The sequence below is a fragment of the Sturnus vulgaris genome, chromosome 11, assembly GCF_052056855.1.
Source record: "Sturnus vulgaris isolate bStuVul1 chromosome 11, bStuVul1.hap1, whole genome shotgun sequence".
NCBI classification, from domain to species: domain Eukaryota; kingdom Metazoa; phylum Chordata; class Aves; order Passeriformes; family Sturnidae; genus Sturnus; species Sturnus vulgaris.
Genome location: NC_142253.1, coordinates 9144290 through 9166974, shown reverse-complemented (window position 1 = coordinate 9166974; position 22685 = coordinate 9144290). Strand labels below are relative to the sequence as shown.

The 22685-nt window shown below is 52.0% G+C and overlaps 2 protein-coding genes across 3 annotated transcripts in view; one reads left to right on the top strand and one right to left on the bottom strand.

The window, feature by feature from the left end:
* The window catches only part of SETD5 (SET domain containing 5), a 40332-nt gene extending 30961 nt beyond the window's left edge, over window positions 1-9371 (top strand). For both annotated transcript variants that reach the window (XM_088171421.1, XM_014872364.2), the window contains exons 20-23: window positions 808-1094; window positions 3683-3816; window positions 6806-6879; window positions 7058-9371. In XM_088171421.1, coding sequence (XP_088027547.1) covers window positions 808-1094; window positions 3683-3816; window positions 6806-6879; window positions 7058-7657 — 1095 coding nt within the window. In that variant the 3' untranslated portion in view covers window positions 7658-9371. The remainder of the gene's footprint in view (window positions 1-807; window positions 1095-3682; window positions 3817-6805; window positions 6880-7057) is intronic.
* Window positions 9372-11595: 2224 nt separating this feature from the next.
* Window positions 11596-22134, bottom strand: LHFPL4 (LHFPL tetraspan subfamily member 4). Its single transcript, XM_014871426.2, has 5 exons — window positions 21680-22134; window positions 12728-12964; window positions 12354-12570; window positions 11903-12289; window positions 11596-11868 (listed from the first exon to the last, which is right to left on the bottom strand). Exons 1-5 carry the CDS (start codon window positions 22083-22085, stop codon window positions 11730-11732), a joined length of 1386 nt encoding a protein of 461 aa, XP_014726912.2. The 5' UTR covers window positions 22086-22134; the 3' UTR covers window positions 11596-11729.
* Between the last annotated feature and the right edge of the window lie 551 nt (window positions 22135-22685).

The following is a 22685-nucleotide window of genomic DNA, read 5'->3' as shown; positions in this document are numbered from 1 at the left end:
TGTACGGGCATAGCTGATAAATTCTTCAGCAGAGCTGCCTTCTGTGAGTCCTTTGTGGCTCCTTACCTCATAATAACTCTGAGGGAAGGCTCGCTGAAAGGTAAGTGCTCAGCTGGAAATATTTGTGTCTTTTTGGTTCTGTTGACTTTGTCTTCCAAGGCTGCTTTATCTTTGGTTGGTGTCTTTGACAAATCTGAGACTGCTTTGTCCAAAACACATTCTACCTTGGCTACAAGCTGTTTTGGTGGTAGTGCAGGAGGTTTGCAATGCCTCCATAGCGGAAACCTCCTCTAAGCAAGTTAAAACTCTGGGCAAGGCTTCACCAAGCTTTTAGTGTTAATGTGGCTGAACTAGTACAGATGAATTGGGCACTGAAGATACCAGTTCTGTGAAGAAGACTCTTGTTGCCTGTTTTGGGGATGTGCAGATACTAAAAAAAAATTACATAATGTCATGAACCAGAGAGAGTGTATGGAGGGTTTTGAGAGGAGGGAGGTTATAGAAGATTGTTGCTTGAATATGCATCTCCTGAAGTAAAGTGAAAATCCAGGTGGTTAGAGAAATAAATGAGCTGGATATTTCTGCTGATTCATTGGTCATAAAAAGTAAAAGATGGGTGATCATGGCAGTCTGAATTTGCACCACTTAGCTCTTTTCTGGAGTGCCTGCAGATCCAGTAAGAGTTGATAATCCCAATATGCCTTTTCAAGTTTTACCTGCAAACCCAGAAGATTTCTTGGACGCTGTGTGGCAGTTCCTCCCCCTGTCCTCCGTGTTCCCTGCCTCAGGGCTGTATTTTCTCCCCAGGTATCTCTCCTGGAGTACCGCAAGCGGAAACAGGAGGCCAAGGAGGGCGGCGATTCCGGGCGCGGCGCAGGGACCCCCACCCGGCAGGGCAGCGGCGGCTCCGGGACTGACGGGGACGGGAACGGCCTGCCAGGCTCTGCAGCACGAACTCCGTCCTCCCCACAGAGTGGCTTCTCCCCTTCTCATCCCTCCCTGCCTCACATAGAGGACATCAGCCCACCAGACTCGAGGGGCTGTAGTTCCTCATCATCGCTCAGTAAATCCCAGGAGAGCATCAGCAGTAGGTGGTGAGTGTTACCCTTCCAAACAAGCCTTCCCTTCCACAGGGAAGGACCAAACTTCCCAGGGAGCAGATCCTTAAAAATATATGCAGTGAGATGGATTCGTTTGAGTCTCTTGGCATTGTTCTCTTTCATAATTACTAAACAAACTTAAGCAGTTGTTGCTCTTCCACCAGTTCCCTTTTGAGGTCTGGGATTGTAAGGTCCTGTCCAGGCAATGTAAGTCTAATCCAGGTCTTTTTTTGCTGAACCTTCACTCTTTTTGGACATGAGTGGTACTCAGTCCACTCCTGTTCTGAAGGAAAGCTCACAGGCTCTGTAGCTTCACATTTGAGAAACAGGGACTGTGCAACAACTCCAGCTTTGCAGATTTACCAGACTCCGGCAGTGGCAATGCCTAAGGCATTGACGAAGCACCTTTATCATGGTTACCATGAGAAGGTTTGGTAAAGGGAAAGTCTTCAAACACGTTTGAACATGGTCCAAAACATGAAGTAGTACACTGAACTGCCACGTGTGGTATTACAGTGCCAGTGATGGCTGGGAGGTTCTGCTGACTGGGGCTATGTAGGGCACTGGCTCTGCTGCTCTGGAGTCAGGTTCTGGTCGTGCACACCACCAGCAGGAAGGCACACACAGACACGCCCCCCCGTCCTCATGCTGATCTCCACATACATGGTTGGGTCACTGCTTGGGTAATGGCAGGGTGGTGGCATGAGGAGAGATTCAAAGCAGTGCTGAGGGCAGTGAGAAGTATGAAGTTGTGTTGAAAGCACTTGGGTGAATTTGGAGGAGTAATAGATCTGTTTCCTTCCTTTTTCCATCACTTTTCAAGCAGAGTTTAATAGAAGCAATTTGTCTTTTACCTCTCAGACCATTTTCTGTCTACCACATGACCTTCTGCCAGATATTGGGACTGGCCACAGCTGAGGCAGTCTGCTAATGATTAGTTTATCATCATTATTTTATTTTCAAATATTGTATAAAAGTGGTAATAGCCCATGTTGTTCTCCTCCTGTGCTACTTCCTTCTGCCTGTAAAAGAGTAGGAAAAAAGCCAACCAGCTGAATGAACTAAAACTAGTTCAGGGTGAGGTGTCAGCATGGCATCCTTGTTTTAGTACCATCTTTTGTGTTCTGTGAGCTTCATCTGCTGCTCCCTCAGTAGGTCCTGCTCTGGCTTCAGTTTCCCACGTGCTTTCAGGAGTAAGAATTGTGTGAGAATAAAGATCCTATTGTTACGGGACACTGGATTTAAAGCTGAAACCATGCTGATACATTTTGAAGTGGGTTTAAGCAGACTTGCTGCCTTTAAAATTCTTGGGTTTCTGTGTTTTAATGGGCTCAGCTGACAATGTACACTCACCTTCTACTTTTAAAAAATCTCTTAGAACCTGTTACTGAGGTAAAGTGACCCAGTTTCATTTTTTACTCCATGTGCTTATATATCAGATACATTTCCAGACATTCACAATAATATTAGGAACAGAAGAAATTGATGGGAACTAAAATTCTATGCCTTAATGTGTAGAGTTTTCCAGATTTTTGCAGAATACTGCAATAATTGAGAATAGCTTTCTTTTAAAAAAAATAGTTTGTCTCTTTCAGTTGCCAGGGTAAAGCCATCATAATGTGCTGCTGCCCAGTAAACCCAGCCTTGCAGAAAACAAGTCTCCAAGCAAACAAAATAATAAAAAAATCCTAGTGGAAAACACAGTTTTCAATATATCTTAACAAAAATTAAATATAGAAATCAGTCAATATGCAGTTAATCTGCATGCTTGCATCATATGCAATGCATTTAATATAATCTAAATATTTAAATTCAGGCATTTTTAAGGCACAGATTCATCAGTGTTCAGAGTAAAGGCATTGTAAATCCCTGGTCGTGATGATGCTGTCTATAGGTTAAAAGACATTTTCCAAAGAAATTTGGATGGTCCTGTGTGTGGTAGATGGAATGTTGAGCCAGGAGCCTGGGGTTTGTCTGTAGCTCTGTTTTTCTTCAACAGTTTGGCTTTAGGAAAGCCATTTCATCTCTTTGTCACCCTTAGACAAGACACCTATAAAATGGAACAATATCTAGCATTAATCTTGAGTGGAGAGTTTTCACACTACAAAATAAACAAGACAAAGTGGCATTAGTGGGCAAAATGGCCCAGCTAGCTCTACTCAGGAATATTGCAGTATCCAGCTATACTGTCTTGGCACTGTATTATCATAAAGATACTGAGTTTGCTTCTGCTTAGTTTGGATGAACATAATTATGCAAAATAACTGCAGTTAATCTTAAGCCAATACCAGGATTTTCAAAAAGGTGTTAAATCTCAAAACAATTTTTCTGCAACAAGGTGATTAACTGAACTGGATGATTATACCATGTTTTTGATTAAAGACTTGGTCTTCTGAGGGCAGTGACATCTTGATAGCTGAGACCAGCGGTCTGAAATCCCACTGGAGGTTTTTTACATGGCAAAAGCAGTTCAGAAGTTTGTTCCTCATCTATCTAAAGAGCTGGTGGTCTCTGATCCTCTGTGCATTGGTCATGTTGCTATGTCACAGCAATGCTGAGCTGTTCCTGGGTTTTTGTTGCAGGATGGTCCCGACGTCAGTGGAGAGGCTGCGGGAGGGCCGGGGGATGCTGGAGAAGGTTCTGCGGAGCGGTGCAAAGGTGTCCCAGAGACACGAATCCTCCCCTACCCACGACAGTGCTCTTGAGAGAGATGCAGGTAGGATGGTGAAACTTTGGGACATTTGCCTGGTGGGAAGTTATGTGCTTGGATAACTTTGCCAATTTGTCTGTCTAAGTTGGTTAGCTGTACCTTCATTAACATTATCAAAGCTGCCTTCTGTAAACCAAACTTCACTGTTACTCATACATTGCTTGAGCCTGTGTCCCTCTTCTGTTAGACCTGGAAGACCTCTAGATCTTTTCCAGGGATTGAATTCAGGATGCCTGCACCTTGACTCTGACAGGGACAGCTTCTTTATCCTTGGACAGATGGGTTAGCACCTGCTATGCTCTGAAAAAGCTGTCATTTAATGGTCATTGGGTGAATTCAGACATGTGTATTACCTTGTTTCTGAGCAGTTTAGGGCAAGTATGTATTTCCTTCATTCCAAATCAGACTTTCCCCCAACTGCAGTAAGGTGTGTTTGAGACCAGCTTTAAAAATTGACTTCTCATTTGGAGTTCTCCTGGTTTTGTACACCTAAGCACATTTTTTCAGTGCTTTTTCTTCATCTAGTCTTGAGAGGAAGTCCTCTTGCCTATCAGATTTGTCACAGTTTCATGGGACCCCACTGGGAGTCTTTTCTCTGTCTTTCCCATACCAGTGGAAGTGGATTTCTTGGTTATTTTTTAGAAGGGTAAGCAAAATCCAGGCTCTTGTAACAGGTCTTTGCCAATGCAGCCTGTACAGCTCTGGCTCTTCAATATTACCCAAGAATTAGGATGGAGTTAAACTTTCATCTGCAGTGATAAATTCTTTCTTGTTACATAAACCCCATCCCATTCTGAGTTGTGAAAACCTAATGCTGCAGCTGACAAAAGTCATCTTGTCTCCTTCATCCTAGCACAGCAAAGTACATTTTTTCTTCTTTTGCTTGCTCTGGCAATTTCTTCAGCAGCTTGTTTAGATTCTTTGAGCCATCTCCCCTCCCCAGTTGCTGCTCTGCTTCTTAGTGAAACAAATGGGTGGCTGAGTCCCTGCTGTTCCTGGTAGCACCTGGAGGAGTTACGAAGATGCACATTTTCACTTCATGTTATAGCAGATAATATTAACAGGAAGTAAAAAATCCCAAAGTTAGAGGGTTTGCTGAGGAGGCAAGTAGCAATGAAATGGAATTTGTGTGCATTGCACGCTTCTGAGAACTGCAGCTGCTCTCAGCAAAACCTGTCACTTCATATATGCTTTAGGTTGGCACAGGCCAGTACAGCCAAGAAAAGCAGTTATTCATGTCCTTCCTTTGTGCAGGTATTGAGAATGGGGGAGGAAGATGTTGGCCTAGCTCTTAAGTTTACATAAAGCAAATTCAGGAAGGTCATAGTTTATTTACCCTTTGTAATTTAGTCTTTCAGTAGCCTTTAACTTGTCAAGGTTTCTTTTTGGGAACAGGCAGTGCCAGTAAATTGTGCAGCCCTACTGGTGTGCCCAGCCTTTTAAGAAACAGTTTCTTGCAGAAATTTTTAGATTTCTTGTGATTCTCATACTCAACTTCTGTTAATCACACTGATCTCTGGATTAAACAGCTTTTCTGTGCGTGACATTTTAACAAGACATGCCCTAAACGTCTGAATTTTGCCATTCTGCAGTATTTGGAATGTCACCAAACAGCCCCTTGCTGCATCAATGGCATTTCAGAAATGGAAGGTGGCACAGGACACATGCTGGAAGCTTCACTCCCCAGTCTCTGTACAGGCCTGTGCCCTGAAGGAATGTCTGAGCTTCAAGAACAGAGAAGAGCTACATCCAGATCCATGTTAGCTAAGCCAGCACTGTGGTGTAGCACAGAGAGGACAATGGCAGCAGAACCACGGGCACTACTGGCACTGATGCTTGTGCCAGTGCAGCTGGGGCAAAGCCAGGCATGTCTGGCAGAAGTACAGAGCAGACTGAGGCAGCGTGTCCTGTTTCATGACTGAGACACATCTGTCATATAAATTTGATACTAATACCAACACTGTTTCACCAAGGCATTTCAAATATGACTGCTGAGAATCCCTGAGATGCTGCAGATAAACAGTTCTGTCTCATTAGTCTGCAGGAGAACTCTGATGTGAAATCTTCTAGTCCTAGCAGCTTCACCCCTCCTGCAGAAAGCAGGATCACCAGCCATGTTACAGGGATAGCAGCTGAAGAACACAGGTGGCACAGTGGCTGTGTCACTGCAATAAGAACTTCTTGCCTACCCCAGGTCAAGTTCAGTGATATGGTAGGACTAGAAGCTCACCCATCCTTGAAGTACAAGAAAGGCTTACTCTCTCAGGAAATATTTTATTCCTCTTGGTCTCTCACATATCTGAGGTGGATCAGTGTGTGATGTATGCTGCCAGTGTCCTTCAAACCTCAAAGCATTTTCATCATCTTGGCCTGTTAGAAAAGCAGGCATTTCTGAGTTCAAGGAGTATCTCTGAAGCAGCTCAGTTGGCTTTGTAAACCATAGTCCCCAAAATGGCAGCACAGAATGTCTGTCTTTGGAAGCCTCTGGATCTGCCTTTGAGGAAAACACACCACAGGATCCTGCTGAGAGCCCTCTAAAGAAGGGCAGTTTTGTCTCCTGAGCTGTAACTGTATCCTGTATCCAGTGTGGATTCCTATAACCAAGACTGTGTGAGAAATGGCCAAATCATCATCTGCCTCTCATATCCTACTGAAGAGCCAGGGAAGGCCTGGCTGTGTCTGTGCATTATCTCCAGGTGTGGTCGTTCAGACAGACTGGTCCAAGGCAGGTGGGCTTTGTGATAAACTAGAGCACAGTGGTGTGAGGGGAGCAGCCACCCTTACACATGTGGCTGCTGACACATGTTAAGGTTTCCCAATTGCTTTTTGCTGAGTTTCTCAGTTTCTGAAATGCTGGTTGCTGGGGAGGCTGCTCTGATCCCAGCTGGTGCTGAATGCAGAACACAACGGCTGGACCGTGCAATGTCATTTGAGAGGGAGCTGCTGTCACCTCAGTCCGTGGGGTGAGGTTTAACATCTTGCCTGTACATTGCAGATGCAGCAGAAGGAGACACTCCAGAAGCCCACAAAGGACCAGCAGTTTACAGTCCTTCTCGATACAGCTACCAGGTAAATGCTTTCATATCTCATCTGCCCATTCTGAAAGAAAGCTTTTATAAGGAGGGGAACAGTGCTTAGCTGCCATTGTTCACAGTGCTGTACTAAGCACCTTAGGATGAGAAACTGGTAGGAAACAGGGAAGTCAGACTGACATGCCTTTTCCTTTTTTTCTGCATGCCTTGTTCAGCTGCTGCAGTCTGACAGTCCCCAGGCAGAATCACAGACCCTGCTCCAGCAGAGCTCCTCCCCGTACCGAGGGCACCTCGCTCCGTCTCCTGGATACAGCTACCGAGCAGCAGCACAGAGGACAGGACACAGCCTGTCCCATGGTTCCTCGGAAACATCCCTCTCCTCCACCTCATATTCCAGCCCTGCCCACTCAGTCTCCACAGACTCCTCTGCCCTGTTTGCAGGGAATTCGGGGTATTTCAGCAGCCAGCAGCACTCTGGCAGCGTCAGCAGCAGCCTCCTGAGGAAGAGCTGCCCTGCGGCTGCCAGCCCGGCACAGCAGACAGCTGTGGACTCTCTCTCCTCGGAGTCGGGCTCCCAGCCCTGCACAGGCGTGTCGGGCTCTTCCTCCGCTCCCCAAAGTGCTCGGTCACTACAGTCAGACTTGCGGACTATGAGCCTGCCGAACTCTGGGCAGTCTGTTCTCTACCAGGGCTCCCGGGGCGCTGTGATTTCCAATGCACAACACTATCCGCACCGCGGGGGAGGCAGTGTCCATCAGTATAGACTGCAGCAGCTCCAGGGTTCTGGAGTAAAGACTCAAACAGGACTTTCCTAGGGCTGCCTGGACTTCAGGAGGACAAAACTGCCCATAGCTCCTTCCAGTCACCTCTGGAAGTGGCTCCTGGGCCAGTGTTGGGAGCTTGCACCTGATGCTGGGGTACCAGGGGTCAGAGGCTGAGGTCGAAAATGCACGGGTGAGATTTGTGAGCAGTATTGGCCTCTGGCCTGGTAGGAGAACAGATTTCTCTGAGGCAGAGACTGTAGCAAAGCAGTTCCCTGACATGTGGGTACATTGCGAAAACAAAAAGAAACAAACAAACAAAAAAAAAAAAAAGAGAAAAAAAAAAGGAAAAAAAAAAGCAAATGGTTCAAGTGCAATGACTGTGGCACAGCCTCTGTCTCTGGTCCGTGCCCATGGCCACAGTCACTCATGCAGCACGGACACAGTTCTGAATTCAAAAGCAGTTTAAAAGAAATGTTGGGGGAAGTTAACTCCAATCTCTTTATAGGTCAGGTTCTCAGTGCGTTCTGGGGAGGGCTTTAATCCAGATCATTCCAGTCACAAGCAGACGAGCGCACACGGCTGCCTTTGGGCTTGGGTCGCCACTGCCGCTGTCAAAGCTTTTTCCAGGACAACAGAGCCTCTGCAAATGCAAACAGCACGAGAGGGGTTTGGAGCGTGTGCCCGTGGCTGCAGAGGATCCGGGGTGCGCTGTCGTGTGCTGCTTCATTGCAGGTCTGTCGTGAATGAGTGTTTTTAAGGTCGCCTAAGGAATCTGTGAACAGGAGCACGGCTGGGGCCGTGCTGCCACGTGCTGCCGCGCCGGGGCTCTCTGGCTGCTGGTGTCAATGCACAGGGGATGGCCAGGGGCCTGATCAGTCAAGTGATGCTGCAGCACACGGGGGGCTGCAGGCAGAGGAGCGGGGGCGCTGCAAGGGGCAGTGCTGGGTGGGCACCCCGGTCTGTGCCGAGCCAGAGGCTCTCCAGGCAGTGCCATGTGGGGTCTTTCCCAGCCACTGTCACCCGCTGAGCGTGGCAGGAGAGCCAGCCCAGACACAGTGCGCTGTGTGTTCAATTCCATACGATTGCCAGCTTCTTTCTCACTTGTTTACTGTAATATCGGGCGTGTTTTTATTTATCTAATTTTATATTCAGTTATAACCATAGTAGGTTAGCTAATATATGACAGGTGTCATCCCTGGTGCTGCAGTGGAACTTCTCCTTTCTCTTGGATAACATAATGCTGTGAGTCTGTCTCCCCTCTCCTTGCAGATGCACAGTCTTCTTCCTCTTTTTTTAGGACTGTTACAGATTTCTCTAATTCACAATTGAAATCAGGTGTTTGTTCAGCCTAGGGGAGACTTTTAAAATATTGAAACAAAGAGTAACTTTCTCACACTGTCTGGCTGTGAGCGTGTTGGGATGGAACTTGTCACCCCACCGTTGGGTGTCTGTATACTGTATAAAATAGGTGTAAACTTCACTTGGCTTAGCCCTGGAGGTGCAGCCTCCCCTTTCGTGCTCTGAGCAGCACGGGGCAGGCGGGCTCTGCCCTGCCAGGTGGAGGGAGGGTCCAGGGAGGCCCTGCCCAGAGGCTCCAGCACCTTCGGGCGCAGCAGGGGGGGCAGGAGGGAGGGACCCTGGAAAGCTCTAGGAAAGGTGGGGGCTGTAGCTTCTTACTCTAGTGGAGTTTTTACACCATGCTGTAACATTTGAACTTTCACAAGAGATGTAATAATTTTGATAATAAAAATACTTAACTTGAAAAGTAGTATTGTTGCATTTCTTACCACCTTGAGCACTGGTGCCCAGGACATAGAGCAAGGGGGTGAGGGCATGTTAGTCTCTCTTCCCTGTCTCCTGCAGGGTAAGCAAATCCTTGCAGGAGCAGCTTTGCAGACCTCCCTCCTGCCTTCTGCCAGGTGAAGCTAGGTGCTGCTGTTCCTTAGGAAATTCTCTGAGCTTCTGACTGGGGCTGATTTTTGGTTCTGCTGCTGCTGTTCTTCTAGACCAAGCTCATTTGGGGAGGGCATGGATAATAGAGTATGTCCCCTGCACCACTGCACCTGCTTTAAAACCTGTTTTCTGCTGTGCCAGAACCTGGTATCCAGGGTTTTCATACTGCTTGCCTCTTCCTTAGGAAGCCTGGCGTGGGGCCTGCCAGGTGTGTCTGCAAATGCTGGTTTGAGGTGCCCATGGCTTCTGGTCTTCGACTGCCTTCACTGTGAGAATGATCCCCCTGACACTGTGGGAGAGCATCTGTCATGGTTCATTCTGTCCTTCTGCATCTTCCAAAGAGTGGCTCCATCTCCACTACTCCTTCCTGAAAGCAACTGTGGGTAGCACCAACCCCACTCTTCTGCCATCTGCAGGGCTCACCTGGGCTGTGAGGGGGAGCTAGACCTGGCCAAAGCTCTCTGCAAGTCCCAGAGCTTCCCCATGCTGCTGCCCTCACACAGCCTGGAATGCTCTCCCCACTCCTCTACCAGAGCATGCCACTAGACCGACTGGCTATGTAGTTTTTTTCCATCAAGACACTGGAACTTGATGAATTTCAGGAAGTTCCTATCAGTCTGTATTAGTCAGTGAGCTGACAGACCACACGTTGTGCACTGTGGACAGGCAGAAGGGACGAGTTCAAAGAGTCCTAGGGATGAATGGGATCCCTGGCCACCCCCCCGCTTTGCCAATGGGACAGACCCTTTCTCTGGGGACTCCCTCTGGCCAGAGCCCCTCTTTGGATGCCAACCCATGCGGGTGGAGACTCAGCTCCTCAGGCTGCAGGGTGTGCTTCCCATCACAGCTCGAGACATTCACAGGGGCTTCTTTATCCTCCTTGCAGACCACCTCTTTTGGTGATGGCCAGGAAAAACCCATCCCAACCCTCCTCACAACACAGGGCTCCAAGCTCATCTGGTTTGAATTATATTTTTCAATAAGGTTTTGTGAAACACTGTATCAAACTTTGTACTAAAATACAGATATATTACAGCTACTGTATTCCTTTCTCCACTGATTTTCTTGGTTTGTTTTTCCAATTCAGCTGGCAACAGCACTCGCAAGCTGGCAAGACCCGGGCGCTGTGGGTTCCTGTGGACCTCATTCTGGGGGGCAGCTGTCAGAGGGATGTGGGCACCGCTGGGCTCATGGCTGGCAGAGGGCACTGGCAGGAGTGCTGGCACCCACTCCATCCCGGGTGGCTTTGGCTCCCAGATGGTGTTTTGGCACAGCTCCATCCCCCACCACCACCCCGCAGGGCCTCAGGGCACCACTTACCTGCTCCAGCCAGCCCCTGGTGCCTGGTGCGGCGCTGGGTCCTGCAGAGCCCCTCACTGCCATCCCCCAGCAGCCTCCACGCTCCGTGGCCCCATCCCAGGACCGTGGTCCCACTCTGCTCCCTGCTCCCACTCGCCCTGCTCCCTGGCCTTGCCCAGTGCCTGGGTCCAGCCCTGCCAGGGCCCCCACAAAGCCCCTGGGGGCCCTGCCCTGGGCCCTGCAAGGAGCCCCAGCTGCTCGCACTGAGACACGGCCAGTGCTGAGGATTTTATTGCATTGCGAGGGCTGTGGTGACCCAAGCCTCCGTGGCCAGGAGAAGCCCACGCACACACAGCAGAGGCACAGCCAGGCTGCAGCCGCCCGTGCCGGGGTGTCGGCTCTCGGCTGCTGTGTGTGGCCTTGGAGGCCGCCCCGCTCAGCGCTGCGCCGGGCAGCAGCCACCGACTCCCCGCACGCCATCACAGGTACAGCCAGGAGGCCGGGTGGGTACAGGAGTGCTCGGGTACACCCGGCCATGCCGTGTGGCAGGGAAAGCCTTGCTGTCACCAGTGGAGATAAAGCACCGTATGGGCATGGGGAGGGAAGGCGTTTGGCAACAGCCCGCGGCCGGCTCGGGGTCTTGGCGGGGGAATCCTCCTGTGCCCGCCCGGGGGTTTTGCATGTTCAGCTGCTCCCACTTACCAGGGCTTACATTCAACGGCGGCGCGAGTCGGGTGTCCCACGGCCGGCAGCAGCAGGGCCCCTGCGGTCCCCGTGCTGAGGGGAGCGAGCAGCCTGCGGCCCCGGCCACGCACCAGAAACACCATGTCCTGGGCTGGACTCCCGGGGCCGGGGGGAGAGGGGGCTCGAGTCACTTTACCCTGTTTAGAGAATATGAATTTACATGTAAAAGTAGGGGTTGGGCCCCATCCCGGCCACCGAGTCCCCTGGCTGTGGAGACAGGATCACGGAGCTGTACAAAATGGAGCGGGGAGGGGTCCGGGACCCGGAGCAGCCGGCACGGGGCGTCACTGGGTGCGCGTTCGGGTGGGAGGCAGCAGGTCAGGAGTCCTGGGGATGTAGAAATCTGTTAAAAACTCCAAGACTGTTTTTTCTTTGAAACAAAACCGCAGCCGGATTCTGTTCTTGAACAAAGCGGGTTTGAGGCATCCTCCCCCGGCGGCGGCCCGCAGGCAGCGGTGGGTACGGAGCTGGCAGGGGGCGTGGGATGGTGGTGCCGGCGTGGACATGGAGGTGGCCGTGGATGCGGCGGGCGGCTGGCGCATCCCTGGCACGAGCGCCGGGGCCCGGAGGGCGGCGCGGGACGCTGTGTGGCCGCTGGCAGCAAATGAAGGGCAGGACAGGGAGGGAGCGCCCAGGCTGCCGGCCATGGGAAGAGGGTCCTGCTGCGGATGGTCGGCCTTATATCCTCTGCGGGGAAAGCACAGCAGGTTGGGGATGGTGTCGGGCAGGTCTTACTGCACCATCATGCTACTTGCATGTGCCAGGCATATGCCTGTCCCCATCCCTGCCACTCTGTCTCTGCTGCCTCCCTTCCCCATTGCCCCCAACCCTGCTGCCTGCACAGCCAAGGTCCCCCATCCCATCCCATGTCATGTCATGCAGACACCCAGCACAGTCACACCCAGACACCACAGAGGGACAGGGGACAGGAGAGTGACACTCAAGGCTTACCGCAGTGCCAACAAAATCTGTGGAAGCAGAAGAGAGAGAGGTCAAGCAGGGCAGAGAATCAGCAGCTCCTTCCCACCCTGCCCAGCCTGGCTTGCCTAGTAGGTGGCAGTTAAGCCCCCAGGATCCTTGCCAGGCTGTTCCCACCCAGGATCCCCCCAGTAGCATGGTGCTCACCTTTGCTCTCTGTCTTGAGCTCCTCGTGCAGCAGGTCGTTCTGCCGGTTGCCGAGAACAAAGGCCAGGAAGGAGAGGATAAGGGCGTTGAGGATGCCGATGATGGCCAGGATATAAGCCCAGCGTACGGAGCAGTCGCCCAGGGAGTACTTCCCTGTCTTCTCCCCGCACATGTCCCGTATGGTCTCTGCATCCCAGCCATCGGGAAAGATCATGCAGCCCAGCACCAGGCAGAGCGCTGCAAGGGGGAGAGGAGGGGGAAGCATCAGAGACAATGGAGTGAGTGGCAGTGCTGGGTGCTGACCCCCAGTCAGTACACGAGTGCAGCCCATGTCTGGCACAGAGCCTACCTTGGCCCCACGACAGCCACCACTGCCTCAGGAGCTCCAGAGACTGCATTTTTGGCTGGCCCAAACCTGGCTGACACACAAATAGGGACTTCAGGCTCTTGGTTTCTACCAGCATCAGCCACAGGCTTTCCTCATCACCACAAACTCCCTGCATGTGGGCAGGAGCTACAGGTGCACAGCAGGCAGGGATGCTGCCTGTGGAGAGAACTGGCATCCCCAGGAGCCCCCACACCTGACTACCACCCAGCACCACTCCCAGAGGGGTCACCTTCCCAGCAGGCCTCCACCCAGCACACTGTGCTGAGCAAGGAGATATCAGGGAACACAGGGATGGAAATACCAAGACAAAGCCCGTGACTGTCAAGGTAAGGATGTGACTTTTTCTGACTACAAGTACAAATGCTCCTCACCCCATATCAGCTGGAAAGGCTAAAAATAATAATGATGTTGGCTGTGGTGCCCTGAAGGTTCTTTTCCCCTGAGTTAAGGAAGAAACAAGAGGCTTGTGCCCACACCAGTAAGAAGCTATCTCTCATCCCTTACAGCAAACACCCTGCAAACTGGCAGTTGGCAGTCTGACATGAGCTTTCTGGGTGCTGGCATGTGTTTTGAACTACTCTGGGGAAGGGAAATCCCAGGAGGGAGGGAAGTGCCTGCAGGGCATCACACCAAGAGTAGATACAGCTCTTGAATCACAAAGAGCTGCACCCAGGAAAGGATAGGGACGCTGTTTTGCAGCAGCTGCTGCCTGGTCTCTGATTCCTCCATCCATATAGCAAAGCTCTTGGTAAAAGTGTCTTTGTGGACAGTGGCAAGCCTTGCATACTGATTACTGCAATGCACAGCCCTGGTGCCACCCCAGCACCACACGGCTGCACAGAGCCAAGCTGGTGTCTCCAGCACATCGTCACCAGGGACTCCCAGCCAAGCACAGCCTGTCTGCGGGAGCTCCTGCTCACTGGGACTGGGCCAACCCAAAACCAAACCTCTGCAAGGAAACGCAAACAGCACCAATACCATGCACTGTATGGTAAATGGTGAGGAGCAGCCTGGCCTGCTGCTGACCTGTGCACCTTGGAATAGGACGGCATTAATTCAGCTGAGAGCCTGAATTAAAGGGGATCAGGTGCAGCAGACCTGTGCCAGTGACCGTTCCTGTGAAAGCAGAGATGCTAAGAGGATTTAAGGATCCTCTGAGCTCCCAGTGCAGTGCAGCTGTGAAACAAGCTAAGGTGCACTGTGGCAATCCCCAGCAAGGGGGTGGGTTTCCCCCACAGCACTGCTCAGGCTGGCACAACCCAACCTGGAAATGGTTGTAAGAGATCTGCTGAAATCACTGAGGAGGAGAAAAGGATCACAGGTACAAAGGGAGGCTCAGGGAAAGCACAGAAAGCATCAGGCCTCAGCAACAGCCACTCTGGGCCCAAAGGAGAACAGGGCTCTGGTAGGCAAATATGAGTTAAAAAAATCAGGCACCAGTTTTATCTGCACCAGCAAGGGCTTGGGCAGGCTCCCAGCCTTTGTGTACAGCCCTCAGTCACAGGAGCAGAACAGCAGCCCCTGGGTCTGTCCTTGGACTCTTCAGGCATTGTATGTCCTCTGCATTTCTAAGCTATTATTCAGGGTCCAGGTGGGCCCAGCTGCCCAGGTAAAGCAGAAGCCTGCCAAGAGCTCACTGCTCTGAAAACACCACAGGTGTGAGGGTCTCCCAGGACATCTGCATACCCCAAACATGGCAGGACAAGCAGTGATGCATGAAGCAGTGGATTAACATGCTGGAGAGCCACGGTACTCATGGAGGACATGAGAGACAGAGTTTAAAGCAAAAGTAGGATGGCTAAAATAGATATGGGAGACACTCGTGCAGTGGGTTGTCACAGCACAGTCACAGGGGACAGGCAGTGATGGCCATTGTCAGGACACTACCTGGCTCCAGCCTGTGTCTGCTTGTTCTGATCCCTCTCATCCCCATGTGCCTGCTCTGTACTGCACCAGGGCAAAGGGAGTCTGTGCCCTGTCCCACCAAGCAGCTGCACGATCTCTGCCCAAGCCCTCACAGCCAATTTGACAGAATTAAACAACAAATTTACTACTGAGACAGAGGGCAGAGACATACATGTGCACAAGTCACCACATGTACCCAAATGTCTGTGCCTGAGGGTGACTGGCCTCTTCCCAAAACCCCCTCACTACTCCACAGCTCCCTGGGAAGTGGCTGAGGTGGGGCTGTGCTACTGAAGGCAGGTCCTCCCCTGGTGAAGAGCAGCTCAGTGCTCTCTTCTTCCTATCTGCCCCACGTGTTCCCAGCAGCAAGCCGAGTCCTCTGCTCTGTCACAAGCAATTCCTTTTCCTGCATGTCCCTAGGCAGTGCAATGTCCTGGAAACACCTTTCTGTGCCTGGAGCAAGGAGTGACTTTGAGAGCAGAGCAAGAACAAGGAGGGGATCCCCACACAGTCCCCAGGCCTCAGAATTGCCCTGTCCAACAGGTCTGAGGGATATGGGGTCAGGGCTCTGCCTGTTCTGCCAGCACCTACCTCCGAATGCCCCAAGACCCCTTGCAGACCTGCAGGAAAATCTTGGGTTTTGTTTACAGTAGCCTATTTCTATGCCTTGCAAACACAAGAAAAGCACCAGGTGATGACTCCTATGAAGAACCACTATTAAAGAGGAAAAAATAACTTAAATTCTTGTCCATTTTGCTTTTAATTCCTGTTCTTCTGAGAGGGTGGTGACAGTTCTCACTATCAGAGGACCCAAGAATGGCTGGCTGGTCTGTCACATCCCATAGCTGCCATCCTTCCCCTAGGCCTTGGGCTCCAACTCCCTATTCTAGAGTTATCCCAGTTGTTAAGCCAGTTTTGAGAGCAGGAATTTCAGTGATCACAGGGACAAGGTGTATGTGGAGGGAGGATGATCCTGCTGGGACTCTGGTCCCATAAAGCTGGCATCTCTTGGCTTGGTTTTACAACTGGTTCATGGCTTCTCACTCCTCAGTGCTCTTTTGTCAAGGTCCATTAGAAACAACATGGGCATCTCAAGGGCTTTTGATACCCTCACAAAAGAAATTAATCAAAAGAAATGCAATGTTATGACTCAGGCTGCAACCTTGGAGTGAGATTTGAGAAGAAAGAGGAGGCTTCTCCTGGCAAAGTAACATCTCCTGGTACAAGGTGCATTTAGCTAATTTGGACTGTCTGAGTAACTCCCATCTTTGCTGAGTACTACTGCCCCTGTCCTGAGCAGCTGTGCCTGCAGGATTAAAATCTGATTTTTTATATTCCTTTTTCTGACTAGTTTAGTCTGCAGGTGTGAATGAAAACTGCCTTTTCCTGCTCTTGCCTGCCATGGGTAGAAGGAGCTCAGGATGAGCCCTGCAGCTGTGACCCACCCCAGAGCATCACACTGCCACAGAACACACAAACAGGAAGATGGGGGGTAATGGGGTGAAAACCAGCAATCACTGGGTCCAAAATGGCTTTTTAAACCTGGAGTGGAGACAGCACATCCAAAAACTCCAGGGAACAGGGGCTGGGCTGTGTTGTCGGGTCTAGGGTGGCTGCTTCTCACTAGAAAACCTCCTGAGAGCTGAGCACCAAGAGGAAAGGGGACAAACAGAGTCCCCTTTCCTCCCCCTAAAAACTGAAATCCCTCAAAAATAAATCAACACTAAGGGCAGCGTGCTCAGGACGGCAAGCACCGGCCATTTACACAGACACGAGCTCCCTTTAGGCGTTTTGCTCCACAGGCTGTTTCTGTGCCAAAAAATCAGCAGGATTCAGAATAGAGTTATGAGTTTGTATGAATCAGAACTGACAGTTACTTTATCTGGAACAACAGTTAAGGGATGTAAGCTCCAGGACACGAGCTCAGCCCCTCCCCGCGAGTACACAGGCACATTAACAGCCGCGACGGGAGGGCTGCGCTGCCGCGCAAAGCCCGCGGCTGCTGCTGCTGCGGAGCACACGGCGCTGCACGGGTGCAAGGGATGGGCTGCAGCCCGGCTCCTGGCCCCTTTGCAAGACCTGAGTAGGGGAAGAAGAAGGGCATCTTCAGGAAAGCTTGTTTGGGGGTCCAGAAGACAGTAATTCAGCAAATGCTGAGGGTTTTTGCAGTGTTGTTATTTTTGCTGCAAGGTCAGCAGGTGGAAGTGGTTCATATACGGGAAATATTTCTTCCTTTGACAGAGAAAGAAAGGGCTTTAGGATAAACTGCAGAGTCACAGGACAGTTACAGTTGGAAGGGACTTCTGGAGATCATTTAGTCCAACCCTCTTGCCAAGGGTTACCTAGAGCAAGTGATACAGGAACATGTCCAGATGGGTTTTGAATGACTCCAGAGACAGAGACTCCACCACCTCCCTGGGCAGTCTCATGCTCAGCAGCTTCTCAGTTACACTCCAAGCCGGTTTGTAGCAGTGGTATCTGCCTAATATTTTTTTCATTAAGAATTTCAGTTAATGACTTTTATATCCATGAAAACAATACTTTGAATCTTCAAAGTCTCTGAAAGGAATTGGGTCCCCAGCAAGTCACAGTCAGGAAGATGAGCCTGTCCTGATGTGGTTCAGTAGAGCCACTGCATTGCTGCCAGAACTAGGGAGGGTTTTGGGACTGTAGTGCTCACTCATGCCAGATCCTGCTTACCCTTAGAGCTGAGGCCACACTACCACACAGCTCCACCATGGAGCAGCAGCTGGCAACAATTCCCTCCCTATTCCTCTCCATGGATATGCCAAAACCATGTCATGCAAGGGGTCCCCACTCAGACAGTGGCAAACACAACTGAGGTGCAGATGATAAAGCCCTGCTTAGGGATCTGCCTCTGCTCTCAGGCCTTGGAAGGGTCCATCCAAGAGATGAGTGTAGCTCTGAAGGCAGTCTCCTGAAGGAAAAAAGAGCTCAGATGGATATGTATCACATTCTCCATCAGGCAAGGTGGCTGGATATGGCATGATCAATGCCAAAATGCCACTGATAAGGACAAAGCCCAGCCCAAAGCCCAAGAGCATGGCCCCAGGTGGGAAGGCACCCCATGTGTTGTGTATTCCTAAAGGAGGGAGTGTGAAGGTCTCACCACACTGACTGCTAGACCTGGAGCACAGGGAAACACCTTAAAATGTGGCCAGTCAATTCCTCCATGCAAGCAGGATGGTGTGCTCAGCTGGCTGTCTCTATTGACCCTCAACAGACTCCAAGTATAAAACCAAAGACCCTCTGGAAACAACCCTGGACCTACTTGAGGTAATCATCCTGCTGGGAGGCACATGGATGCAGTGTCACACACAGGTGGCTGGGCTTGCAAGGGCATTAATGCTGGGCACCAGGACAACTTTGTTCAAAGCTCAGAGTTACCTCACAAGGTGACTGTGTTATGCTAGAGCAGAGTGTTGGGGAATCAGAGGAAATGCTCAGACTCCTGGGTGGCCTGGTGGTGGTGTATTCCTATGCTCTGCTTTCCTGCAGATGAATCCCAAAGGGGATCACCCTCACAACCCATTTCTCTTCAAGTAAGCATCATCCCATGGAACTTTCTGAAGGCTTTCCTCCAGTAATTTGGAGTACTGGGGTGCTCTCAGTCATATAGTTGTTGACATGCTCATGTTAAGGGCCTATCTCTGGTTTTGTAACAGAAGGATTTAGCAAAATCTCCAGTTTTGCGTTACTGGGATTTTGAACAGGGCAGATGGCCAGATTTCTATTTCTGATAAAGCAGAGTCTTTCCTCTTAATTAGATCCAGTTGCCTCCTGAGGGGGGCAGTGGCTTTTGAGCTGGAGCTTTCTGTCAAGCTCTAATTAAACCCTGCCTTGATTGTTGTCCACTAATTAGACATCGATGATTTAAAGTCGGTTGTTTTTTAGGTTTTTTTTGAAAGAGATCCTGAATTCCTCATCCTCCTCCCCCCACATTCCTGCACTTGGTTTTTCTTCTCTAAGGAGCCCATCCATGCCCACAATCAGCAGCACTTTAATCTGCACTGGCCATCCCACAAGGATGGGGTGAGGATACCTCTGCCCCATCTCTCGCCCATCACCTGCCTCACCTGGCTTTCACCAGTGAGACCAAGAGACTTTGGGCCTCATAGTTGCTTCTGCCATAGTAGTGCAAGTCCTTCTTCAGCTAAACCCTCACTGAGGCAGAAGTAATGTCCTTTCCTTCTCTGTTCCTCCAAGCTCTCTGCTCTGGCAGATTCCACCAACCTCCCAGCCAGGTGAATCTCTGAAGTTTGCCATGGTCATGTGCCAGAGCCTGCACCAGGCTGTGTCCCTGCCCTACCCATAAGATCTGGCCTGTGATATTCTCCATAGCTCATGGCAGCTCCTTCTCCATGCACAAGTTAACACATCCACCTGTGGCTGCCTCAGATGTGCTCAGGGAAGTTCAGCCTTGCCTGATCCCTGCCAGACAAGACTCTCTCTTGCTGGGTCACATCACACCACCACCTCTGCATCTAGGCCCTCTCTGACAGGAACATCAGCCTGTCCTGTAGCCTGTCCTGTCCAGTTCTCTCATGCTGTCCTGTCTCAGGGCAGGGTGGAGTGCCAGTCTCTGTTAATGCTGCCTTGGACTCTCCCTGACAGAGAAGCCATGGAGCTGTGCTGCTCTGGGAGAGCTCCAAGCCAACTGAGCTGAGCACAAGGGTTCTCACAAGTGCAATTGTGAGTAACACATGTAATTACAAGGTGCAAATTACAACTACAAGAACAAACCCCAAGGCAAGGTGAAGGGTACCCAGAGGTGACAACAACAAAGTACTGTCATGGCCACCCAAACCTGAGCCAGGACAGGACAGGAGGCACAGGGGAGAAGACCCAGGGCTGCCTCCAGTGCAGTGCCCTCTGCCACACAGCTCCCTGTGCAGCAGTAGCAGCTGGGCACTCCAAGCCACTTGATTAAGCTGCCGACAATCGGTAGGATTTGGGCTCTGAGCTTGCATTAAACTGATAAATCTTCAGGATGGGGAAAATTAAAGATGAGGGAATTTCCTGATAAGCCAAGGCAGCTCCAGGTCTGGCTGTGGTCCTGATCTGGGTAAGGGGAGGTCAGGCTTTCCAGCCCTCACACAGAGGGGCTGTATCCTTCCACATCAAGGACTGGGGCCCTTCTCACAGAGGGGATGAATGGGGTCCTTTCATTTGGAATAAGGGGCACTGTAGATCCTTCCAGTGGAAACTCCGGATCTACTCACATTCAGTATGCAGTGGAGAATAAGTGTTTGTCCACACCTGGTAAAACTGGGCAGAGAGGAAGTTAAGGATCTTACTACCAGTGGAAGCTCAACATCATTCCTCAGGATCTTTCTCCCAGAAGGATAGAGACCCTTGGACACCTTGGAAGTCTGTGCATAAGGGGATACTTGGGATCTTTCTCAATATAGGCATCAGGTCCCCTTCTGGGGAAAGGTTTGGGTTATTGTACAGTGTCACTTTGAGGAGTGAGTCTGTCAGGGTCTTGGGTACATCTACAGTGGGGTTTCATTTGTGGAGGGAGTTAAGGAGGATCTATAGACAGGGTCACTTTTGGAAGGGTTAATTACTGAGCTTCAGTGGTCATGTCTGGGGAGACATCAAGGTAAATGTATGGTGCTCCCCTGTGGGAAGCACTGGAGAGAGCTGGGAGATGTCTGTCCTTACAGCCCTTTCATGATGCAGAAGAGAGGGAGCCTGGGTACAATATGTCTTTAAGGGGGAGCTGAAGAGTGCTTTTACAGGGGTGGGGGATCCATGCATGCTACTTCCAGTGGTGGAGTCCCTTTGGGGAGTGTTCCCCTAAAGTGAGAATCTCTTGGGGACAACCCTATGTCTCTGGGGTTGACAGGGAGGCTAGTCCCTGATGTGGAGTGTGCTGGGGTGTCTGAATCCCCAGGGATTCAGGGGAGCTGATCCAGCGTGTCCTAGACCACCTTGCACTTGGTCCTTGCCTTTGTGCAACAGTCCCTGTAGTAGGGTGTCCCAATGCTGGTCCTTGACTGGGGTGTACTGAGGTGCCCCAAGGTGGGTCCCTAGCCCAGGACGTCCTGAGGTGCTCCAGACTGTCCAGATGTCCCAGGGTCAGTGCCTGTTCTGGGATCGCCTGAGGTGGGTCCCTGATCCAGCTCTCTGGCAGTGTCTCAGGGAGCCAGCACCTGTTTGTGGCGCTCTCTCAGTGCCAGTGCCCGGCCTGCTTGTCCCAGGAAGTCCTGGGATGTCATAGGGCCAGCTCCTGGCTGGGATGCCCTATGGATACACAGTACCTGTACCCAGCCCAGCTTTTCCGAGCAGCCCTTGTGTTCCTTGTGGCCAGGGGATACCACAGAGCCCTGGGTGCCAGTATTCCAAACTGGTGCCCGTTCCTGCTAATCTGTCAGCACCAGCACTTGGCCTAGGTGTCCCAAGAAATTGTGGGGCTGGATCCTGGAACCACGGCTCTGCAGTGTTTGGACTCAGCCCAGCTTCCTTGAGCAACCTTGGTGTTCCCTGTAGCCAGGGACTCCCCTACCACTGCCGGGGGCTCCCGGGGTGCCGCACGCTCAGCGCTGTCCGCATCCTCCCCACCCGTCCCCCGCCGCCAGGCCCGGGGCAGGCCGGTGCTCCCGGTGCCGGTGGTTCCCGGTGCCGGTGTGTACCTGCCAGCAGCTGCATCCAGGCGCAGATCTTGTAGACGGTGGCGGTGTTGCAGAAGAAGAACAGGGCGAAGCAGGTGATGCAGCCCAGCGTCAGCACCATGGAGAGCAGCACGAAGAACGCGGCCGCCTGAAAGGCGCCCGAGGGGATGGTGCTGAAGTCGGTGAAGGAGCCGCGGCACGACAGCTCCCGGCCCGCCAGCCCGCTGCCCACGCAGTAGTGGAACAGCCCGAAGTACCCGGGCTTGGGCGTGTTAACGCTGTCGCCCACCCAGTAGGGCTGGATGAAGACCACCACGTTGATGATGGCGAAGCAGATGGTGAAGATGGCCCAGAGCACGCCGATGGCGCGCGAGTTCCGCACGTAGTTGTCATGGTACAGCTTGGAGGCTTCCTGCGAGGGCAGCATCCTGCCGGCCGCCGCTGCCGGAGGGCGGGAGGGGCCGGGGCGGCGGGGAGCCCGCCCGGGGTCGGCGGGGCGGGGGGGCCGCGGCCTAAGAGCGCCCGCGGGCTGCCGGGCCCTGCGACACCCGCGCCGCCATCTTGGCTGCCGCCTCTGCGCCCCGCGCGCTCCCGCCGCGCGCGCGCGGCCGTGCGCCCCCCCGCCACTGCGGAGCCGAGCCCAGCCGAGCCCCGGTCCAGCCCAGCCGAGCCCAGTCCAGTCCCGTCCAGCCCAGCCCAGCCAGAGCCCAGCTGAGCCCGAGCCGAACCGAGACCCTCCGAGCCCGCCCCCCGGGGATCGGACCCCTCCGCCGCCTAGGGCTACGCTCGCGTCGGGCTCGGCCGAGCTGGGATTGCCTCGCGACGGGCTTGTCTCGGTTCGGCTCAGATCCACTCAACTTGGCTCGGGTCGGGCCCATTCCTCTCCCCCGGTCCGACAGGGCCGTTCCCCGGACCGACCCCGCCCGGGGCAGCGCCGGGGCATGGCTCCGGTAAGTGCTGGAAGATCTCCGCGTGGGTGCCTTTGGCCGGAGTACGCCCGCAAAGGAGAGCGTCCATCCTCCCGCAC

What these genes read in the sequence shown, in the direction of transcription:
- LHFPL4 (XM_014871426.2), bottom strand. Translation starts at nt 22,085, where the DNA reads ATGCTGCCCTCGCAGGAAGCCTCCAAGCTGTACCATGACAACTACGTG. An exon ending in CTGGATGCAGCTGCTGGCAG is followed by an intron (nt 12,965 to 21,679) that starts GTACACACCGGC and finishes TCCCCCTTGCAG; the next exon opens with CGCTCTGCCTGGTGCTGGGC. An exon ending in GCTCAAGACAGAGAGCAAAG is followed by an intron (nt 12,571 to 12,727) that starts GTGAGCACCATG and finishes CTGCTTCCACAG; the next exon opens with ATTTTGTTGGCACTGCGGTA.